Genomic DNA, 18216 nt, shown 5'->3' with positions numbered 1-18216 from the left:
CACTCCCTGGAGAGGACTGAAGGGCCGGCGTCACTGATGGGGGCCTGCCCCGCTCTGGGCCTTCTCGGGCCACGGGTGCACACGCACACGGATGGCACACGCTGGGGGGGCACCCGGGATGTGAGGGAAGCCGGTCGGGGCGCCAGATGGCAGGGCCGAGAGGGGCGGGCAGCCTGCGGGGGGAGGCAGGGAGGGGCCCGCTGCTCATCCTGACGCCGCACAGCTCCTCCAGCCATGGACAGGGCCAGGCGGCGGCAGATGCTGGGCCTCCTCCCCGTCGGCCTCGCCCTGGCCTGCTCCCTCGCCGCCGTGGGCAGCAGCCACTGGTGCCAGGGGACCCGGAGGGTGACCAAGCCGCTGTGCCCGGGCAGGCTGCCCTGCATTCGCTCCGACGGGGGCAGGAGGGACAACGCGAGCCAGGCCGTCCAGGACATTTGGGAGACGGGGGACGACAAGTTCATCCTGCGCAGGTTCCACGCGGGGCTCTGGCAGTCCTGTGAGGAGAGCGTCGGCAGCACAGGTGAGCACGGCGGCAGGTGCAGCGGGGTGGGTGACAGGTGCGGGCGCTCTGGGGCCTGCCGCCTGGCTGGGAGTCCCGGCTCTGCCACTGACTGCCCTGCATCCTCGGGCAAGCTTCTTCATCGCTCTGAGCCTGTTTCCTCGAGTGTAAAATAGGAACGATAGCGGCCCTCGTTACCAAGAGTTACCATAAAGATAAAATTACTGAGCTCACTGCCTTGCAACAGGGCCTGCTGTGGTGGGTTTAGAAACACTCGCTCTTACCATTTGCTAGTGTCACCCCATCCCTAGAGAACCAAAAATGGCCCCGTCCGTCTCTCAACTGCGTCCTTGCACATCTAAGGGGGTCTTGGAATGGCAGGTTCTCCTGAAAAATTGACTTTATCACCATCAGTGATGATGTGGAACCCCCACCAGAAGAATCCTTCACAAGTTAACCCTCTAGAAGCCCTTGAAATAACCCTACAAAGTAGATATAATCAGCTCACAAATGAGAAACTGAGGCTCAGAGTTTCAGGTCACGGGGCTAGTGAGTCCCATCCCTTTCTCATCTTAGCACTCAGCCCTGATCTTCTGAGCTTCTGTGGGTTTGGCAGAGTGGTGATGAGAGAAATGGGGGAGGGGGAGAGAGGAGACAGAAGAGGGAGGGGAAGGGTTGGTATTTGGAGCATCCACCTTTCAGAAAAAATTTTTTTTTTTTTTTTACCTCTTAAGGAACTGAGGAAGGAGGACCTGGACCCCCCCAGTGTCTGGCAGCCTGGCTGCAAACCCAAGCCCATGCTTGGGGCCAGGATGCTCTTCCCTTCCTACCAGGAAAGCACATGCCTCAAGGTCAAAAGAAGAGGTCCCCTCCACATCCTCATTTCTCTTTTTAAAATTTTATTTATTTATGTATTTATTATTGGAGTTCAATTTGCCAACATATAGCATATCACCCAGTGCTCATCCTGTCAAGTGCCCCCATCAGTGCCCATCACTCAGTCACCCCAACCCCTCGCCCACCCCCTTCTACTACCCCTAGTTCGTTCCCAGAGTTAGGAGTCTCTCATGTTCTGTCTCCCTCTCTGATATTTCCCACTCATTTTCTCTCCTTTCCCCTTTATTCCCTTTCACTATTTTTTATATTCCCCAAATGAATGAGACCATATAATGTTTGTCCTTCTCCGATTGACTTATTTCACTCAGCAAAATACCCTCCAGTCCTATTTCTCTCTTGATCTTGGGCTTAACACGTTAAATTTCTTGACCAGCCTTTTATTTTCTCTGCAGTTTCTAATTGCCTTTTTCCATCCTCGTAGCATTAGTGATTTCATCCTGAGGCCTAAGGAAAAGACTCCAAGTAGAAACTCTCTGATATGCTGCTTACCCATCTCCATCCTGCCCCAGTGGGGGCCACACAGGAGCCGTGCCTAGTCTTGCCCTTCCACATGTCCTGGTCAGTGCGTATGGACTTGGCATTATGTGTGGTACATACGCTGTCAGCCTAGAGCTAAGGCTACCAGAAGACCCTCCCTGCCCCTCTCCTCTAGGGAGTGCGCTCTCTTCCTATCAGTCTGCTCTCTCTACCCAGGAGGCTCATGATTCTGCATTCTGGAGGGCACCAAAGGTAGTCTCAGATTTTCAGTTTGGAAAAAAATGATCACTAAACCCATTGGCAAGGTGCTTGGAACTTCTCCTCTTCCAAGGCCTCATCTGAGGATTGCCTACTTCAATTTCCATAGCTGCATAGACGTATCATACCGAGTATCAGATGTTGGCAGTGCATGACAATCGCCCAGGGAGTTAATTCAATTCCAGGTCCCCAGCCCTGGAAATTCTGATTCAGTAGGTCGTAGACTGAGGTCTAGAAATCTACAGTCCCTTTTATAAAAATATATTTAACCAAGGTAATATTTACACATAGATAAGAGATAAAATCATTTTGAGGTGCTTCTAAGAAAAACCAACAGTCCCCTGCTGCCTTCCCACTTCTTAACCTAGTCCCACCCTTCAGGGAAACCACTTTTAGCTTAGCTGTTTCTTCTGCTATTTGCTTCCATGTTTCAAAAACCATATGCTAGGCATTACTTATCGACTTCCTGTCATAATAGATAAGGCTAAGTCTCTCATACCACCACGTCCCACATCTGTCCTGCCATCTTCCTAATATTCTTATATTACTGTTTTAGGTAAATCAATAAGTCAACAATTGATTTAGAGTATATAAATATTATTCATCACAGAATCAAGGAGGTGCTATCATTACATTAAATTTCTTGTATAGCTTTTTGCTTTTCCTAGAGTTCCTTGTTGCCTTTTCTTTTCTCACCCTCATTGCTTTTTATTCTCTTCAGCTCTCCTTTCCATCTGGTGTCTTCTGTATTTCTAACAATTTCCCCCCTGGTGATTAAGACACACACCAAAGTTAGAGAAGCAAAGGTATAGCAAAGCCCTCTGGAAAGACAGTGCTCAGAGCAGCATGGAACAAATTTGCTAAAAGCCATTTCCTTGTTAAGCAAATGGAGAGGTGGAAAGGGGAGTGAGACACAGTGGTCAGAACTGAGATGAAACTAAAACAAGGAAAAATATGGTAAGGTTATCACAGACTGACAAATGATATGGGAATAGAAATGACGAAGAACTTCCTTACAGCTCTGGGCATGGCGAAGGCTTCATAAAGGAGATGGTGGTTGTACCAGACCTCCAAACAGGACTGTGATTTAATAGATGGAGATTAGGGCTGAGGATATTCCAGGCAGACAGGACAAAGTGAGCAAAGGATTGAGGCAGGACAGTTCCTGTATTTGCATTAGAACACAAGGCAGGGTGGAAGAGGAAGCCTCATTACAGAAGAATTTAACTCACATGGCTCTTGAATGTGACCTGAGGCAGCTTCTGCTTCCCTACAACACAAAGTCACGGTCACTTCAGGACAAGGAATTGAGCAAGACGATGTTCCCTAGGAAGAGAAACCTAATTGAAGAAAATTGAAGCATCACTAGTGTGTAATGTCAGGGGAGGTTGGGCCACAGTAGAACCTGAACCTGAGAACAGGAGGTAGAAAATTGGACAGTCGGGAGCTGTTTCCCTAGTGATCAGGGAATTGTGAGAAAGGACTCGGCTGGGATTTTCAGAGACTGGAAGCCTTATCTCTTAAATGATGTCAGAGCTATGGGTTTCAGGGAGGCCTGGAAGCAGGTGCAAACCGTCCACTGACATATGGCGCATGCCCGACGTAGTCACACCAACACTATGCAGATAGATGATATACACTGTCCTTGAGCTTTCTGATAAAAACAGAACAACAACAAACTATTACCAGGTTGGGGGAGAGGACCTTATCAACCTAAAACAGAGGCCAACTGCACAGTTATAGGGCTGTGTGAGGGGCTTTCAGGCCTCTTCCTCCAGAGACCAGGAATCTCCTTGGCATTTCCGCCAAAGGAGTGTTTAACACACACACACACACACACACACACACACACACAACCCTCTCATGGATCATACCACTGAAAGGTGTTTAAATATATTGTCAGGAACACAGGCTGAATTTTAAGGAGAGTTGATGGTCTCAGTGATTTATGGACAAAGCCAAGTAGAAATAGAGTCCAATTCTTGACCCTTTTCTGATTAATATGCTTCTTATATATTTGATGTCACGCCGGAAAGAGACTTTAACAGGTGCCTTGCTGGATTTTCTCAAGGATTATGCTCCCCACCCCCCTCCCAGAGATGCCTTGTGAGATGCTTTCATAAAATTAAATAAAGAGAGTTTCGATTGTAAAAGAAATTGGAAGATGTTGCCTATTACATTTTCTTCTTGGAAATTCACAATGCATCTTAACGTTTTAAAATTTCTAAGTCTTACCATAATGAAAACCGTTTATTATTTATTACATATCCCAGTGTGTCCCAAAATTAGTTGACCACAGAAAAAGAATCTGCTTGGAGCAACCCTCTTTGTAAAAAGGCTCACCTAAAACAACAGATGCATTTTATTGAGTTCTAGAAGCAGGAGCGCTCCCTTGAAGACTGAACAGCTAGATCCTTGTAGAGCAGGGCACAGAGCTCAGATTTCTTGACCCAGACTTCCTGTTTCCCACCACCCCCCACCTCAATGCCCAAAACTTAACTGATGGTCAATTGTCTTATAATTGCCAATGAAGATGCTTGTGCCCATCAATCCAAAAAATCTCTGCTTATGGTTTTAAAAAATTTTTATTTTTTATATTTTTTAAAGATTTTATTTATTCATGAGAGACACAGAGAGACAGGCAGAGAAACAGGCAGAGGGAGAAACAAGCTCCCTGCAGGGACCCTGATGTGGGACTTGATCGCAGGACTCCAGGATCATGACCTGAGCTGAAAGCAGAGGCTCAACCACTGAGCCACCCAGGGGTTGCCTCTGCTCACATTTTTATATGTTTCCTAATATAAAAGGTGGTCCGGGTAAACCACAGTATCTAAATATTGTCATCACTTTATTAAGAATCAAGAAGAGGGCATCTTCTCCAGAACACCTTTTTTTTTCCTCCCCTCAGAAAAACATGATCACCTTCATATGTTATAAGATGCCCCCAGAACAAAAGGTTTAGAATTAAGTCTTTATTAAGTAATAACTAAAGTAATAGCAAACATGCAATAGAGTAAAACAAGAGACATACGTCACAGGTGGAAAATCAATGCCCACAGAAGGTGGTAACAACAGCAAACAGAGCAAGATCATCGATGACCTTGAAATGTCATCCTCAGCTCAAGGGGGCAGCCCCTCACTCAGCTCAGCGGTATGGCCACATGGATTTAGGCTCTTGGTGTTGTCAGGTTTTTGTCTGACTTTTTCAAAGGAAGTAAGATATTTGGATTTCCACGTGAGAATTCCCAATTTTAGAGTATCTTGAAGGGGCACCTGGGTGGCTCAGCTGGTTGAGCATCTGACTCTTGGTTTCAGCTCAGGTTGTGATCTCACAGTGGTGGGATGGAGCCCTGTGACGGGCTCCGGGCGCAGCGAGGAGTCTACTTCCGATTCTCTCTCTCTCCCTCTGCCCCTCCTCCCCCACTCCCCACCAAATAAATAAATAAATAAATAAATAATCTTTAAAAAAATAAAAAGTATCTTAAAAACATTGCCCCAGAAAGCACGTCTGCAGAATATAGCCTGAGGCTCCCAGCTAAAGATCACTGCACACAAACATCTCCTCTTAAGTGTAATTCATCACAAGGGCCTGGGAGATTTGGGGGTACATGAAAGAAAAGGATTATAGCTGCAAGTGAACGAGAAGGCACCCAAACAGTGCTTAGACAGAGGGTCAGAAGGGGCGCGGGCCTCTCAGGACACCTGACAATAAGCACTTCATCCAGGTGCCCCTGGATCCAAATAAGCCCAGGAGAACAGCCTTGGGACATCCGACCATCCCCAGATCTGCTGCCCCGAGGCCTTACGGATTTTTTTTTCCTTCTGAATCCACTTCATCTCTGTGCCTGCAAAGGCTGACCCTCGAGGGGAGGAGCGCGATCTCAGGACATCCTCTGCACAAGCCACCTCTTCCCATTCCTGTTCCTGTTGCCAAAGTGCTTTTAAAGGGGGGGAAGCACCTCTGACTTCCCCCTCTGAGATGAAACTCCTGGCAGAGGCAGTGCTCCCATGGCATTCTCTCCCTTAGGCGAAGCAACGAGTCAACAGAATGTGCTGGTTCCCAATTCCGCAGTGTTCTGTTGAAGCCACAAAGGTCAAGGACAGAGGGGCCTGGGGGCCCCATGGGGTGGGGGGTGGGAGGGCAGGACCAGCAGATGGGGATGCACGAGTCCAGCACTGGGGACCTGGACACGGTTTCCCAAGCTGGCTTGGGGCTCCGCTTGGCCGGCGAAGCACTTGCAGCCGAGCTATGTCACACCAGCCTCTCCGGCTTCATGGGATTTACGAAGATTTTTCCTTTTAATCCCGCTGGCCTCATTCAAAAGGAACACCATTTCTGAGGATTCAGATTAATCAAGGGGTCACTGTGGCCTGACTCCTTGCCCGGGCTGACCTCAGCCTTCAAAGCCAGGGTGAATTCTCCTTATCTCCTTGTCTGGCCTCTATTCTCTCTTTGCTCTGCCCCTGGTCCTGTACTTGGCCCTCTCTTTATTCCTGTGACAAAGGGCAGGCCACTTTGGAAGGCAACGTAGATGGTTAGTCCACCCCCACTCCACGGGTTATGTAGAAAGACAGCAGGTGGTGATACGCAAAAAGGTACTGGATTTCAGGGGGGAAGCCCAGTTTCAGTTCCCAGTTTTTCCAACCTGTCTGAGCCTGGCCTCCAAATCTGTAAAATGTGGCTATTTGTACTCACCTGATCGATAATGAAATGCTCCATAAAAGGGGGGCATCTGTGTGGCTCAGTGGCTGAGTGTCTGCCTTGGGCTCAGGGCATGAAGCTCGGGTCCGGGGATTGAGTCCCACATCCGGATCCCCGCAGGGAGCCTGCTTCTCCCTCTGCCTATGTCTCTGCCTCCCTCTCTGTCTCTCATGAATAAATAAATAAAATTTTTTTTAAAAAAAGAAGCTCTGCACCAGCCCCAAAGGGCTGAGAGCAGCACATGAGTGTCAAGATATCCCCCGTGCCGTGCGGGCATCCTTGGTAGAACCCACGGGATGCGGACAAATTTTCCTACTGTGACCATAACACCACCGCCACTGCCAAAGCCAGAGAACCTGTGAGGAACATGGGCCCATCGCATCAGTCCAAAGTTGACCTCATTAAAAAGCTTAAGAGGCCACTGAGGCTTCAGATGGGCAGATGGGTCCCCGATGCTACCGTCCTGACCCCCAGGCTGTGGAATACCTTCCTCTGGGCCGCTTGCCCTAGACAGTTAGTGACGAGTAAAGCCCTTTCTGCACGTTTGTCAGGAAGTCTCCCTGCAACACAGCTCGACCAAATGGCTGTATCATAAACCCAGGCTTTGTTCTTCTTCCTATAGCTCAGCAGAGGTGCACTGCAGATGTGCCAAACCATGATGTCCCGGGGCCCTTGGACTTTCATGGTGACAAGAATGGCAAACCTTAAGGTTTATGGCCTTTAGACATGTGCCGCCGTGAGCATGCACCTGTTTGGGCATATGGTCCTTCTTGCATGAGCCTGATGAGTTAGAAGGTGAAGCCAAGGGAAGGGCTCTGTGTTGGGAGGACAGGTGGAGGAGCCTGGCCATAAAGGAAGAGGAATTTGGGGGCACCTGGGTGGCTTAGTGGTTGAGCATCTGTCTCTGGCCCACAGTGTGATCCCGGAGTCCTGGGATCGAGTCCCACATCGGGCTCCCCGCAGGGAGCCTGCTTCTCCCTCTGCCTGTGTCTCTGCCTCTCTCTGTGTGTCTTTCATGAATAAATAAATAAAATCTTCAAAAAAATAATAAAAAATAAATAAATTCCCAAAGCAAGGCTAATGTGAGGACTTCTGAATCTGTTTTAGGGATGAGAAAGCCACTCCTTTGAAGAGTCAGTGATGTGTGGCCCACCCTGCTTTTAATTCCAGCCAGCCCAGACTGGGAGCAGCTCTGTGTCTCAGGCATCCCCGCATCTCCTGGCACCCTCCTTGTCCTGCCACACTCCAGAAAGCACGATGAAATGCAAATAGCTAGGTTGCTCAGTAACAGATCTGAATTTTCTCTAATTCTCTTTTTTTAAAGATATATTTCTTTATTTTAGAAAGAGGGTGCACAAGTGAGGGGAGGGGCAGAGGGAGTGAGAGAATCCAAGCAGGCTTCTTGGTCAGCCTGGAGCCCAACGTGGAGCTCAATCCCTAGACCCTGAGATCAGAGCCTGAGCCAAAATCAAGAGTTGGACTCTTAACCGACTGAGCCATTGGCCGGGGAGGGCTGCTCTAATTCATTTTTTTAAATTGTTACAAACCTGGTTACTTTCCTTCTAAGGAGAAACAAACTGAAAATCATACTAGAAGGTATGCTGTTGGGGGAGTTGAGAATCCCGGGTCTAAGGCTCGCAGTATCAACCTGGACGGGCTGGATTATGCTGCAGTAAAAACCAGCCCCCAAATCTCAGTGGTTTAACTCAACACATTCATGTCTAGCTCATTCTGTGTGGATTTTTCAGGTCGGCAATTCAGGCTGATGGACACTCCATGCAGACGTGTGCTTCTGTGATCACAGAGGCAGGGGAGCAAGACTCGGGTGGACAGGACATTGGCCCTTAAACCTTCTGACCAGAAATGACTCCCCTCATGGCAGCTCCCAATTCACTGACCAAAGAAAGTCATATGGCCAACCTGGACTCATCGGGATGGGATTGAATTATGCTCCTGTGGGGTGGGTGGGGAGCAGGACATGTCTATGAACAATAAAGTAATTGACCACATTCCCCAAACCTTGTTCAAATGACCTGGGATAAGGGGCTCCTGGGGGGCTCAGTCGGTGAAGCGTCTGACTTCGGCTCAGGTCATGATCTCAGGGTCCTGGGATCGAGTTCTGCATGGGGCTCCCTGCTCCGCAGGAAGTCTACTACTCCCTCTGCTCATTCTCTCTCTCTCTCTCTCTCTCTCTCTCTCTCTCTCTGCCAAATAAATAAAATCTTTGAAAAAAAATGGCCTGGGATAGATTGAAGGCACTAGGAACACATTCTGTCACTAATTGTTCGGGTTACTCCTACTTATGAGTATATTCTCTTTGTGTTTATTCTAGGTGAAAAGTGTAGGAGTTTCCAGAGCATCATACCAGCTGAAGAACAAGGTACAACACCTTACTCATGTGCTGTCCACCAGCACGCCACCCCACGATCTGGATAACTGTTAGGGTTTTTGTTGGGATGGGGGAAAAGATGGGGGTTTAGTTTGTTTGTTTGTTTTGTTGTTGTTTTTCCATGATGTCAAACCCAAAAGCTGGAACTGTGGGCTCTCTCTCCATGTGCCCTGGAGTCAGTGGCGCCGGAAAATGCTAAGCAACCAATTTTGCCGGGAGGGAGGGATGGGAAGCCCTGACAAGTAGTGTCTGATGTTTCCTGGGGTATGAAAACTCCCACCGTGGCTAATTTGCAAGCTACCACAATGCAAGGTAGATGCAGTGCCCAGGAGAGATGGGCTCTGGCTCGCCATGACCTACAGAACTTTGTCTTCTGTGTAACGCTCATCAAGGTCATCATGATGACCTTCTCAGTATCTGTGTCCCCAACAAGGATAAAGGTTTTGTGAAGGCGTGAATCATGCCTGCTTCATCCACTGCAGGGGTCCCCAGCACCTGGCTTGCTCTGCAGGATGACTTTCAGGAATGTTAGCTTCTCTCCATGTCCCCTTAGTCCCCTGGCCTCCACCTCTGACGCAGTTCCTCGAAGCCACAGGCAGGATCCCCTCCAGAGGGCAAATAATTGGCTCACATAGAAATAAAATAAGGTTTGGGCGCCTGGGTGGGTCAGTTGGTTAAGCATCTGCCTTCGGCTCAGGTCATGATCTCAGGGGTGGAGTCCTGTATCGGCCTCCCTGCTTAGCAGGGAGTCTGCTTCTCCCTCTGACCCTCCCCCACTCTCCTGCTTTCTCTCTCTCAAATAGATAAATAAATAAATAAATAAATAAATAAATAAATAAATAAATAAATAAATAAAATCTTAAAGAAAGAAACCAATAAGGTTTTGGGATCTCTAACCAGGGTGCTTCAACTCTAGATGTCTCTCTCTGCCCTCTCGTGTAACGTTGGGTATCTTCTCTAAAAAGACAAAGTCTTCTGGTGAAATCTAAACAATGCATTAACTTTTGAACTGGGCAAGAGAGACCCCCAGCATCTCTCATGTCTTCACATCAGACTCTTATTCCATTTTTTTCCCTCCCAGCAAAGGACAAATTTACACACTCCTCTCTCAACCCCAAGGAGGCCTCTATCACTGCCAACTTTCCAAGATCCAGCAGACCTCGTTGTGGTTTCCTAACCCTTGGCATTTGCTTTTTATTTTTTGTTTTAGAAGTGAACTCAATCAAAGGGCTAGACATTGCAGTACTTCTGAATTCTCAATGCTCAGCATCCCTGTCATCCTCACATGTTTACAGGTGTTCTGTGGCTGTCCATTGGGGCCGAGATCATGAATATTTTTCTGATGATGACAAGTGCCATCCTCCTGGGCTCCAGAGTGAGTTATCATCACTCTCATTTCCATCAGCTCAAAGTGGATGCCTCTGTAGCCATCCTCATGGTGCTTGCAGGTACTTCACCGTAGCAGCCCTCAGACAGCCCGATTCTCCCCAGAATCAGGGACAGAGCTTCAGGCTGGCTGTCCCCACTGCCAAAGCGCTGGCTGGCTCTTTTCCATCAATGGCCAGTTCAGCGGGACAGCTCGCTGGTCCACCAGAGAAGTCACTGAGTTAATCCCATGGGGGGGAAGCAATGATGCTTTGGGTGACTGATGAAGAGAAAGAAGGGTAGACATAGAGGATGGAGAATTAAATGTATTACTGCATGTTTATCACAACTCTGGGAAGGAGGTACACTGGCTCTGAGAACAGAAATCGCCTAATTTAGTACGGTGGCTACACATGAAATCCTGCCTGGGTTCAGATCTCTGCTACCTAATGGCTGTGTGATCCCGGGCAAGTCACTCAACCATTCTAAGCCAGCTATCTCAAAAGCCTATGGTGATGGCCAAGTAAGAATGCACCTGGTATGTATAAGAAAGCAAGAAATGGTCCCTTGCTAAAAATCATTATCCAGGTTTGATATACATAAAAGAATGAAGAACTCCCTTCTTGGGGATGGGGGGGGTCTTCTGTGTCCTCCAAGCAACTTTTAGAGCAACTTCATTTGGGTCTCAGGAGTTGGCCTTTCTATCAGAAAAAGAACCCTGAACAAATGGTTTCTTTGCCTCCCTGTCCTGATACTCAAAGCTCTGTTAATAGTGCATCAGCTCAGTTGGGAGCTTGGTAAGTGTCAGGCGTCTTTCCCCAGCCTCATCATCAGTGAATAGAATGATAAAATCCAATTTCTGGAACTTCATAGCAAGGAGGCAGGCCATGGGCTCGTGGAGACTCTTCTGCAGGTCCTGGCATCCTCCAGGGCCCCCCAAGGTCATGAGCAGACCTCTTCTTGGACATCTATTCAGTTTCGACTGTGAATACATGTCAGGTAGTGTGTTTGAGGATTTACATCATAAGGACTTTAGCCAGCTCTATTAACATATAAATAATTGTCCCCATCGTTAAAACCCCTGACACCTATCCCTAACTAGTTGCCATTTATTTAAATTACATTAAAACACCATCTATGGACTTAGAGTCCCCATACAAGAAAGACGAACCAATGAAACAACTACAGTTTAAAAGTGAAATTCAAGAAAACTTTCTTTAACAGAAGACCACACTCTATAGAAAGCTCCCTCCAAGTATCTGGAAAGATTGACACAGTGCATTCAAATCCTAGACATATCCTGCCACACCTAGGGGGGAAAGTCTTCCAGAGTCTCCAGGCAAAAAGGCTGAGCTGAGCCACTGAGAAAGGAAAGAAAATCCCATTGGCAACTGATTTCTGTTCCTCCCAATTTCTGTCATGTGAATCTAGTGTGGCCAGAACCCACTCAGTGTTTCTATGTTAGCAAACCATCCATATGAAAAAGAATAATGTGACAGAGCACTGTAGAGTGTGGGAAAGAGAGAATGGGACATTGGAGCCTCTGAGCATTGGGACACCAGGGCATGATAGACAGGAGAGTTGGTCATTGGAGAAATGACATGTCAGAGGAAGGCCCGCCATGAGGATTCATGACACTAAGGAATTAGCGTGTACATGAAACACGAAGGCTGCTTGCAAGGGCTCAAGGAGGATGCTACTGGGATTCTTACATACAACTCACATAAGGTAAAGAAACTACATTCCTAACTGCGGCTCACAAAAGCTTTCCTTGTGCAGGGCTTCTCAGCATGGTGGCCCACATGATGTACACAACCATTTTTCAAATCACTGTGAACCTTGGACCAGAAGATTGGAGGCCTCAGACGTGGGACTACGGCTGGTCCTACTGGTGAGTTGCTGGCCCTACTGGTGGGTTCAAGTCCTGATGGACCAGCAGGGATGCACGCAGGGTGTTTAGGACAACCAACCTTGGCCGTTGTTCTACCATCTGACTTTGACTGACTTCTTAACCATTCTGTGGCCCCGCTCTCCCATCTGTGAAAGGATGATACGGTCTCGTGTGTTCACGGGCATTTGAAGAGATTGTGTTTGTAAAATCCTTGGCACAGAGTCAAGTCCTCAGGAAATGGAAACACTAGGGATGCCTGGGTGGCTCAATAGTTGGGCATCTGCCTTTGGCTCAGGTCATGTTCCCGGGGTCCTGGGATCGAGTCCCGCATCACGGTCCCCGCAGGGAGCCTGCTTTTCCCTCTGCCTGTGTCTCTGCCTCTGTGTGTGTGTGCCTCTCATGAATAAATAAATAACATCTTTTTTTTTAAAAAAAAAAGAAAGAAATAGAGACACTGATGTTATTCCATTCTTAAACACATCGCACCTGCTTCCTTTTGTAATCCTTTCTGAAAATTTCCCTTTCTTTGTCATCTAACCTTCATATTGAATTCTATTTTAGATTTCAGTTGAATTTCCAAAAGGTCTTTCTTGTGTTCTAGTTATTCCTTTTTCATAATTCCTGATCCTGCTTTGTTCATGCAGTATCTTCTCATATCTCTCTGCACATCGTGATCAAAGGGTTTTCTTCTGACTACTGTTTTCTTCTGTTCCTTGTGCTACCTCTTTTCTTTAGATCCCCCCCCCCTTTATCTATTTATTGTTGGGCCTTTCCCCTAGATGTTGGTACCCTTGAAGTCAAGTCATATATAAGGAGGATTGGAAACTCTGGAATGGGTTTAAAACTTGCCTATGGGTAGGCTTCTTTGTAGGCAATCGAATATGGAGACTTTTATTTCACCTGAGAATGTCACCCCTTGAAAATACACCAATGCCAGTTGGCAGAGGTTCTTTCTCAGCGACCATTTGAATAGGTTCTGTGGAAGGTATAACGTGTAGACCATCATCTCAGGAGGCAACAGGCTTCCAGAAGGTAGGGGTAGAAAGTAACAACACCAAGTGCCTGCCCTGGGTTAGAGCCAACCACAACACTAACAAATGCAACAGTTCTGTGTCAGCAGATACTATGCAGAGTACTTTCCGTGCATGAGTTCACTGAATTCCGTACAACCACCCTGTGTGCAGTGTTACTATTAACCAGGTTTTGCAGATGAGGAACCTGATATTGAAGTGAAGTCCCCAGCTCAAGGGTACCCAGATCATAAGATACGGGTGCAAACACGCCATGCAAGCTTGGTGCAATGACTCCAAAGTCTGTTCTCTTGACCATTGGGCTACAACAACACTATTGGCTGGTCTCTGAAACTTTTCATCCGAAGTCCAGGTCCAAATCGGATGGAACTAGGAGCTGGGTTTTTCACCAGACTGACCCCACAGCAGAAAGCCCTAGAACCAGAGCCCTACACTCCCTCCTAATGGTGCGTTTTGTTGACAGCCTCGCGTGGGGTTCATTTGCCCTCTGCATGACTGTGTCGGTCATGGCCATGAACAGATATACAGCAGCCCGCCTGGAGTTCACAGAGAAGCAGAAGGTACAGAAGGGAAGTCAGCACTCTCAACTCAACTGCCCAGAGCCCAAGGCTTTGGAAAGTATTTGGGAAACAGAAGCTGCTCCCAGCCCTGCCGGGAGTGCCCTCACAAGTGTCTCTGAGCACCTGCCACCAAGTGCCCCCGGCAAGGTGTCCATGTGCTAGACAATGCTTGTGGCTACCGAATGCGCACAGGCAGGCAAGCCAGGCACCCGTGTCCACAATGCACATCTCTGGGGTGGAATTCACAAGGCTGTGGTCCAGGTAAACCTTCTGCCCACCATCTAACCCTTTATTAAACAGCTTTGGCTTCAGCTACGATTCCTAGTAAAATGCCAGTGTCTTTAAATGAGATTACTCTTACAGGAGATATCAACCATTGACACTCTAGTATAAATGAGCACCTCAAGCTTTCCCAACAGTGAGTTTAACAAAGGTAACCAAAGAAGAGGGAACATGTAAGCACTCAGGGTAATAGAAGTTGAAGAAAGAGGAAAGGAAGGTTCTAACAACAAAGGGTGTGAAATGTGTTGCCCATACATGTTTGTTGACAGAAGAGCCCAGAAAAAATTTCCCTTAACGAACACATAAATTGACAGTATGCATGTCTATCCCATACTTTCTCTTTTATTTTAATCAAGAAGGCCCAAATTTAAATTGAAAAAGTTGGTTTCATGTTTCTTTCAACATATATTTTCTTTGAAATGTCCTGATTTCTACCTATAGTAGGATCCCCTTGGAAGGATAATCATATGATAAAACAAAATGAGAACAGTCGAATAGAATGACATCTTATCATAATGAAGTAGAACAAGTGTTGGAATCATTGTGCTTAGATCACCAGGCTCTTTTGCTTCTAAAAATAAATATGGCTTAAATATGCAAGTTTTGTTTGAGGCCATGGAGTGCTGCATGTTTGCTAATGTGTGCAGTTACAATATTATATAAATTTATCTTATCTTTTAAACTAACATATTATTAAGGCCACGGGCTGTTAGACACATCATTTGGGTTTTTGAAAAAAATTAAACTGCTAAATTATAACAATCCTAAATATGTCCTAACTTAGATTTATTTTATTTATTTTTTTTTTTTTTAGTGTTTATGGGGTTAGTGGACACATCGTTTCTGGAAGAGGAAGAAAAAAAAAAAAAAAAACAACCCTGAGTGTTTCAATGAAATTATTCAGTCTGCTTATGCGGAACTGTAACATTTATACTGTCACAAAGTAAGGAGAAATTAGCTTCTTCGTGTTTGGGGCGCTAGTCAAGTACCTAATAAATGATGGTTCCATGGGATTCTGTGTTCAAGCATATTTAAAGAGATAGAAAATGGATTTTTGTGGGAATAAGCCCAGCTCAGAAAGGCACGATGAGGTTCCCCTGGGCCATTTCTTCACCTAGATCAGAGGGACCTGTATCCAGTGGCTTCTGCCCTCCACTGTATACAGGTTTTGTATGGTTTGTCACCCCCCATGTATACATGTAGGGAGATTCTGTGTCATCGTCACAATATCAAGTCAGAGTCTGATCCTAAAGAGAAGGAAACGTGCCTGAAATCCTGAAATGTTCACAGAGACATTTGGTTCTCTAAAAAAAAAAAAAAAAAAAAGTCTGTGCAGGATGTGACCAAAGTTGCCAAGGGAAAAAATTAATTTTCTGGAGCCACGTGCGAAAAGCTGGTGTCATCAGATGGCACAGGTGGCACCTTGACAAATACGTGATCAGTTAGATGCCAGGACAGGACATGAGCCGATTGGTCCCTGAGTTTCAAGCCAAGACTCTTTGCTATGTCCTCTGAACTCCCAAGGCACTTTTCTTCCTTTCAAATTTTTTAAACGGCGGTTTTATTAAAGTATAACATACATAACCCTGAGTATACACACACCCTAAGTGTACAGCTTAGTGAATTTTCAGAAAGGGAACGTGCCCTGTAACCACCACCACCCCCAGATCAAGAAACAGAGCCAAGGTGTCTCATTTTCATCTAGCTTTGCTCTGAGACAGACCCAGGTGGATTTGAACTCCTTAGTAGAGAAATAATCTATTTATGTATTTGTTCCCCTCTCAAAGGTTGTAAATTGCTTCTCTATGGCAAGGACTTTTCTCTGTACCTGCCCCCAACGTCTAAAACTGTGGTTGGTGGAACACCTGGGTGCCTCAGTGGTTGAGTGTCTGTCTGTCTTTGGCTCAGGGCATGATCCCGGGGTCCTGGGATCAAGTCCCACATCAGGCTCCCTGCATGGAGCCTGCTTCTCCCTCTGCCTGTGTCTCTGCCTCTCTCTCTCTCTCTCTCTCTCTCTCTCTCTCTCGTGTGTGTGTGTGTGTGTCTAATGAATAAATAAATAAAGTCTTTTAAAAATTGTGGTTGGCAAGTAGAAAACCTTCATACACACATGTCTGCTTGTATGTGTATATGTGTGTGTGTGCGTGTGTGTGTGTGTGTGTGTTTAGGAAAAAATATCAAATGCACACACACATATATTTATATTCTATCCAATAGACCTTTGTATTTTTTAGCATTTTGTAGATATTGATACAGTTTGTGATTAAGGGCATGGACTCAGGAGCCAGAGTGCCTGGCTAGAAACCCTAGCTTTTCGCCTTGACCTTGGGTGAGTCATTCATCCCTCTGTGCCTCAGATTTCTCATCTGTAGAATGAGAGAATAATCCTCCCTATTTCAAGGATCATGAGGACCAAGGGCATTAGTATGTGTGACGATCCTAGAATAATAGTCAGCACCTAGTAAGCACAACAGAAGGATTAACTGCTAGGATCTGCCACAGGCAAAGCACTGTGTCAGGTCCTGTGGGTATTTAAGGAAACAAGATAGAGTCTGAGCCCTTGCCAGTGAGTTGGGGAAACAATGGTGAAATCTCAGTGACCACATCCAGGGGAGAGAGCCAGGATCGAATGAGGGCCCCAACCAACCAACCATTTTAAGTGTGGACACTGTCTACCCTTAGTTAACCATTCAGTGACTTTTATCAGGTGTCTACAATGTTCCAGGCACCACACCATTCTTCCTGGTGTAAAGATTCCAGCTTCTCCCTTTTCTGATATTAGGAAAATACCCATTTGGGGTCAGTTGTTAGAAAACCGGTCCAAGTCTACTGCCTACTTACTGCACCAACAAACCCAAGCAGTTTCCAGAACGTCAAGTGTTTTGACTAATCAACCCATCACAAGAAGCTGCCAGCAATGGCTCTCAATGGTCTTCCCCAACCAGGCTCACGAGACTCAGAGGCAAAGAGTCTATGTCTCCCTTATGAGGTGAGTGGTAAAGAAGGGTGACCACTGACTCCCTGTGCTTGAGCAAGAATAAACAAGGTGTCTCCAGGTGAAGAACTGAAAAAGCAGAAGTCTCCAGTGGGTCTAAACTCACTGATTGGCCCTGAGTCTGTTTTATTGATTGTTTTCATAGAATTGACAACTTAGCCTCTTTGCTGTCACCAGACAAACCCCTCTTGGGGAATCACAGCTGAATGGTCTGGGCTGAGAGGGACTTCTTTGAAGACCAGAATTATGGTTAGTTAGTAAGCTTGCCCAGTGAGATGCACCATGTTTGCTCATGTTAACACTGTTCACTCCTTGAACACTGTGAGGTGTGTGTCATGGAGATACAGAGCCCGTACGCTGGTCCTGTAGAAACAATTTAGTGTTGTTCCCAAGGAAAGAGGTAGGAGGACACTGTAAAACCACCAAGATGAAAGGTTAGGGGGCATGTCCATCACTTGGTGGTTGACCAATATTGCTATTCACTTTTACTAAGTCAACTGTGCTGCCTTAGAGAGACAGAATATCTGGGTGGGGCTTTAACTACTTAGGGATTTTTTTTTTTTTTTTTTTTTTAGTCATCACAAAGCAAGAGAACAACATCTTTTACACAGTGAAAACACAGAAGAAAAGAAAGTGGCAATCTAGAAAACAGGAGAATCAAGGAGAATCAATCACATTTTATATGAGTGACCATCATCTTAGATTCAGGTTGCCCCCACAACAAGGTTGGACAATTTTTTAACTAATTTTTTATTTGGTAAAATACACATAAAATTAAATATACCATCTTAACCATTTGTAAATGCACATTTCAGCAGCATTAAACACATTCCACTGTTGTGCAACCATTGCCACCACCCGTCTCTGGAA

General features: G+C 46.3%; 1 protein-coding gene across 1 annotated transcript; it reads left to right on the top strand.

The window, feature by feature from the left end:
* Positions 1 to 234: 234 nt before the first annotated feature.
* On the top strand, positions 235 to 15072 carry GSG1L2 (GSG1 like 2). Its single transcript, XM_038535530.1, has 5 exons — positions 235 to 520; positions 9166 to 9213; positions 10518 to 10670; positions 12367 to 12478; positions 13973 to 15072. Exons 1-5 carry the CDS (start codon positions 235 to 237, stop codon positions 14229 to 14231), a joined length of 858 nt encoding a protein of 285 aa, XP_038391458.1. The 3' UTR covers positions 14232 to 15072.
* The last annotated feature ends 3144 nt before the right edge of the window (positions 15073 to 18216 follow it).

This window comes from Canis lupus, chromosome 5 (assembly GCF_011100685.1).
Source record: "Canis lupus familiaris isolate Mischka breed German Shepherd chromosome 5, alternate assembly UU_Cfam_GSD_1.0, whole genome shotgun sequence".
Lineage (NCBI taxonomy): Eukaryota > Metazoa > Chordata > Mammalia > Carnivora > Canidae > Canis > Canis lupus.
The sequence above is the reverse complement of the archived record's forward strand: the minus strand, read 5'-3'. Positions and strand labels throughout refer to the sequence as shown.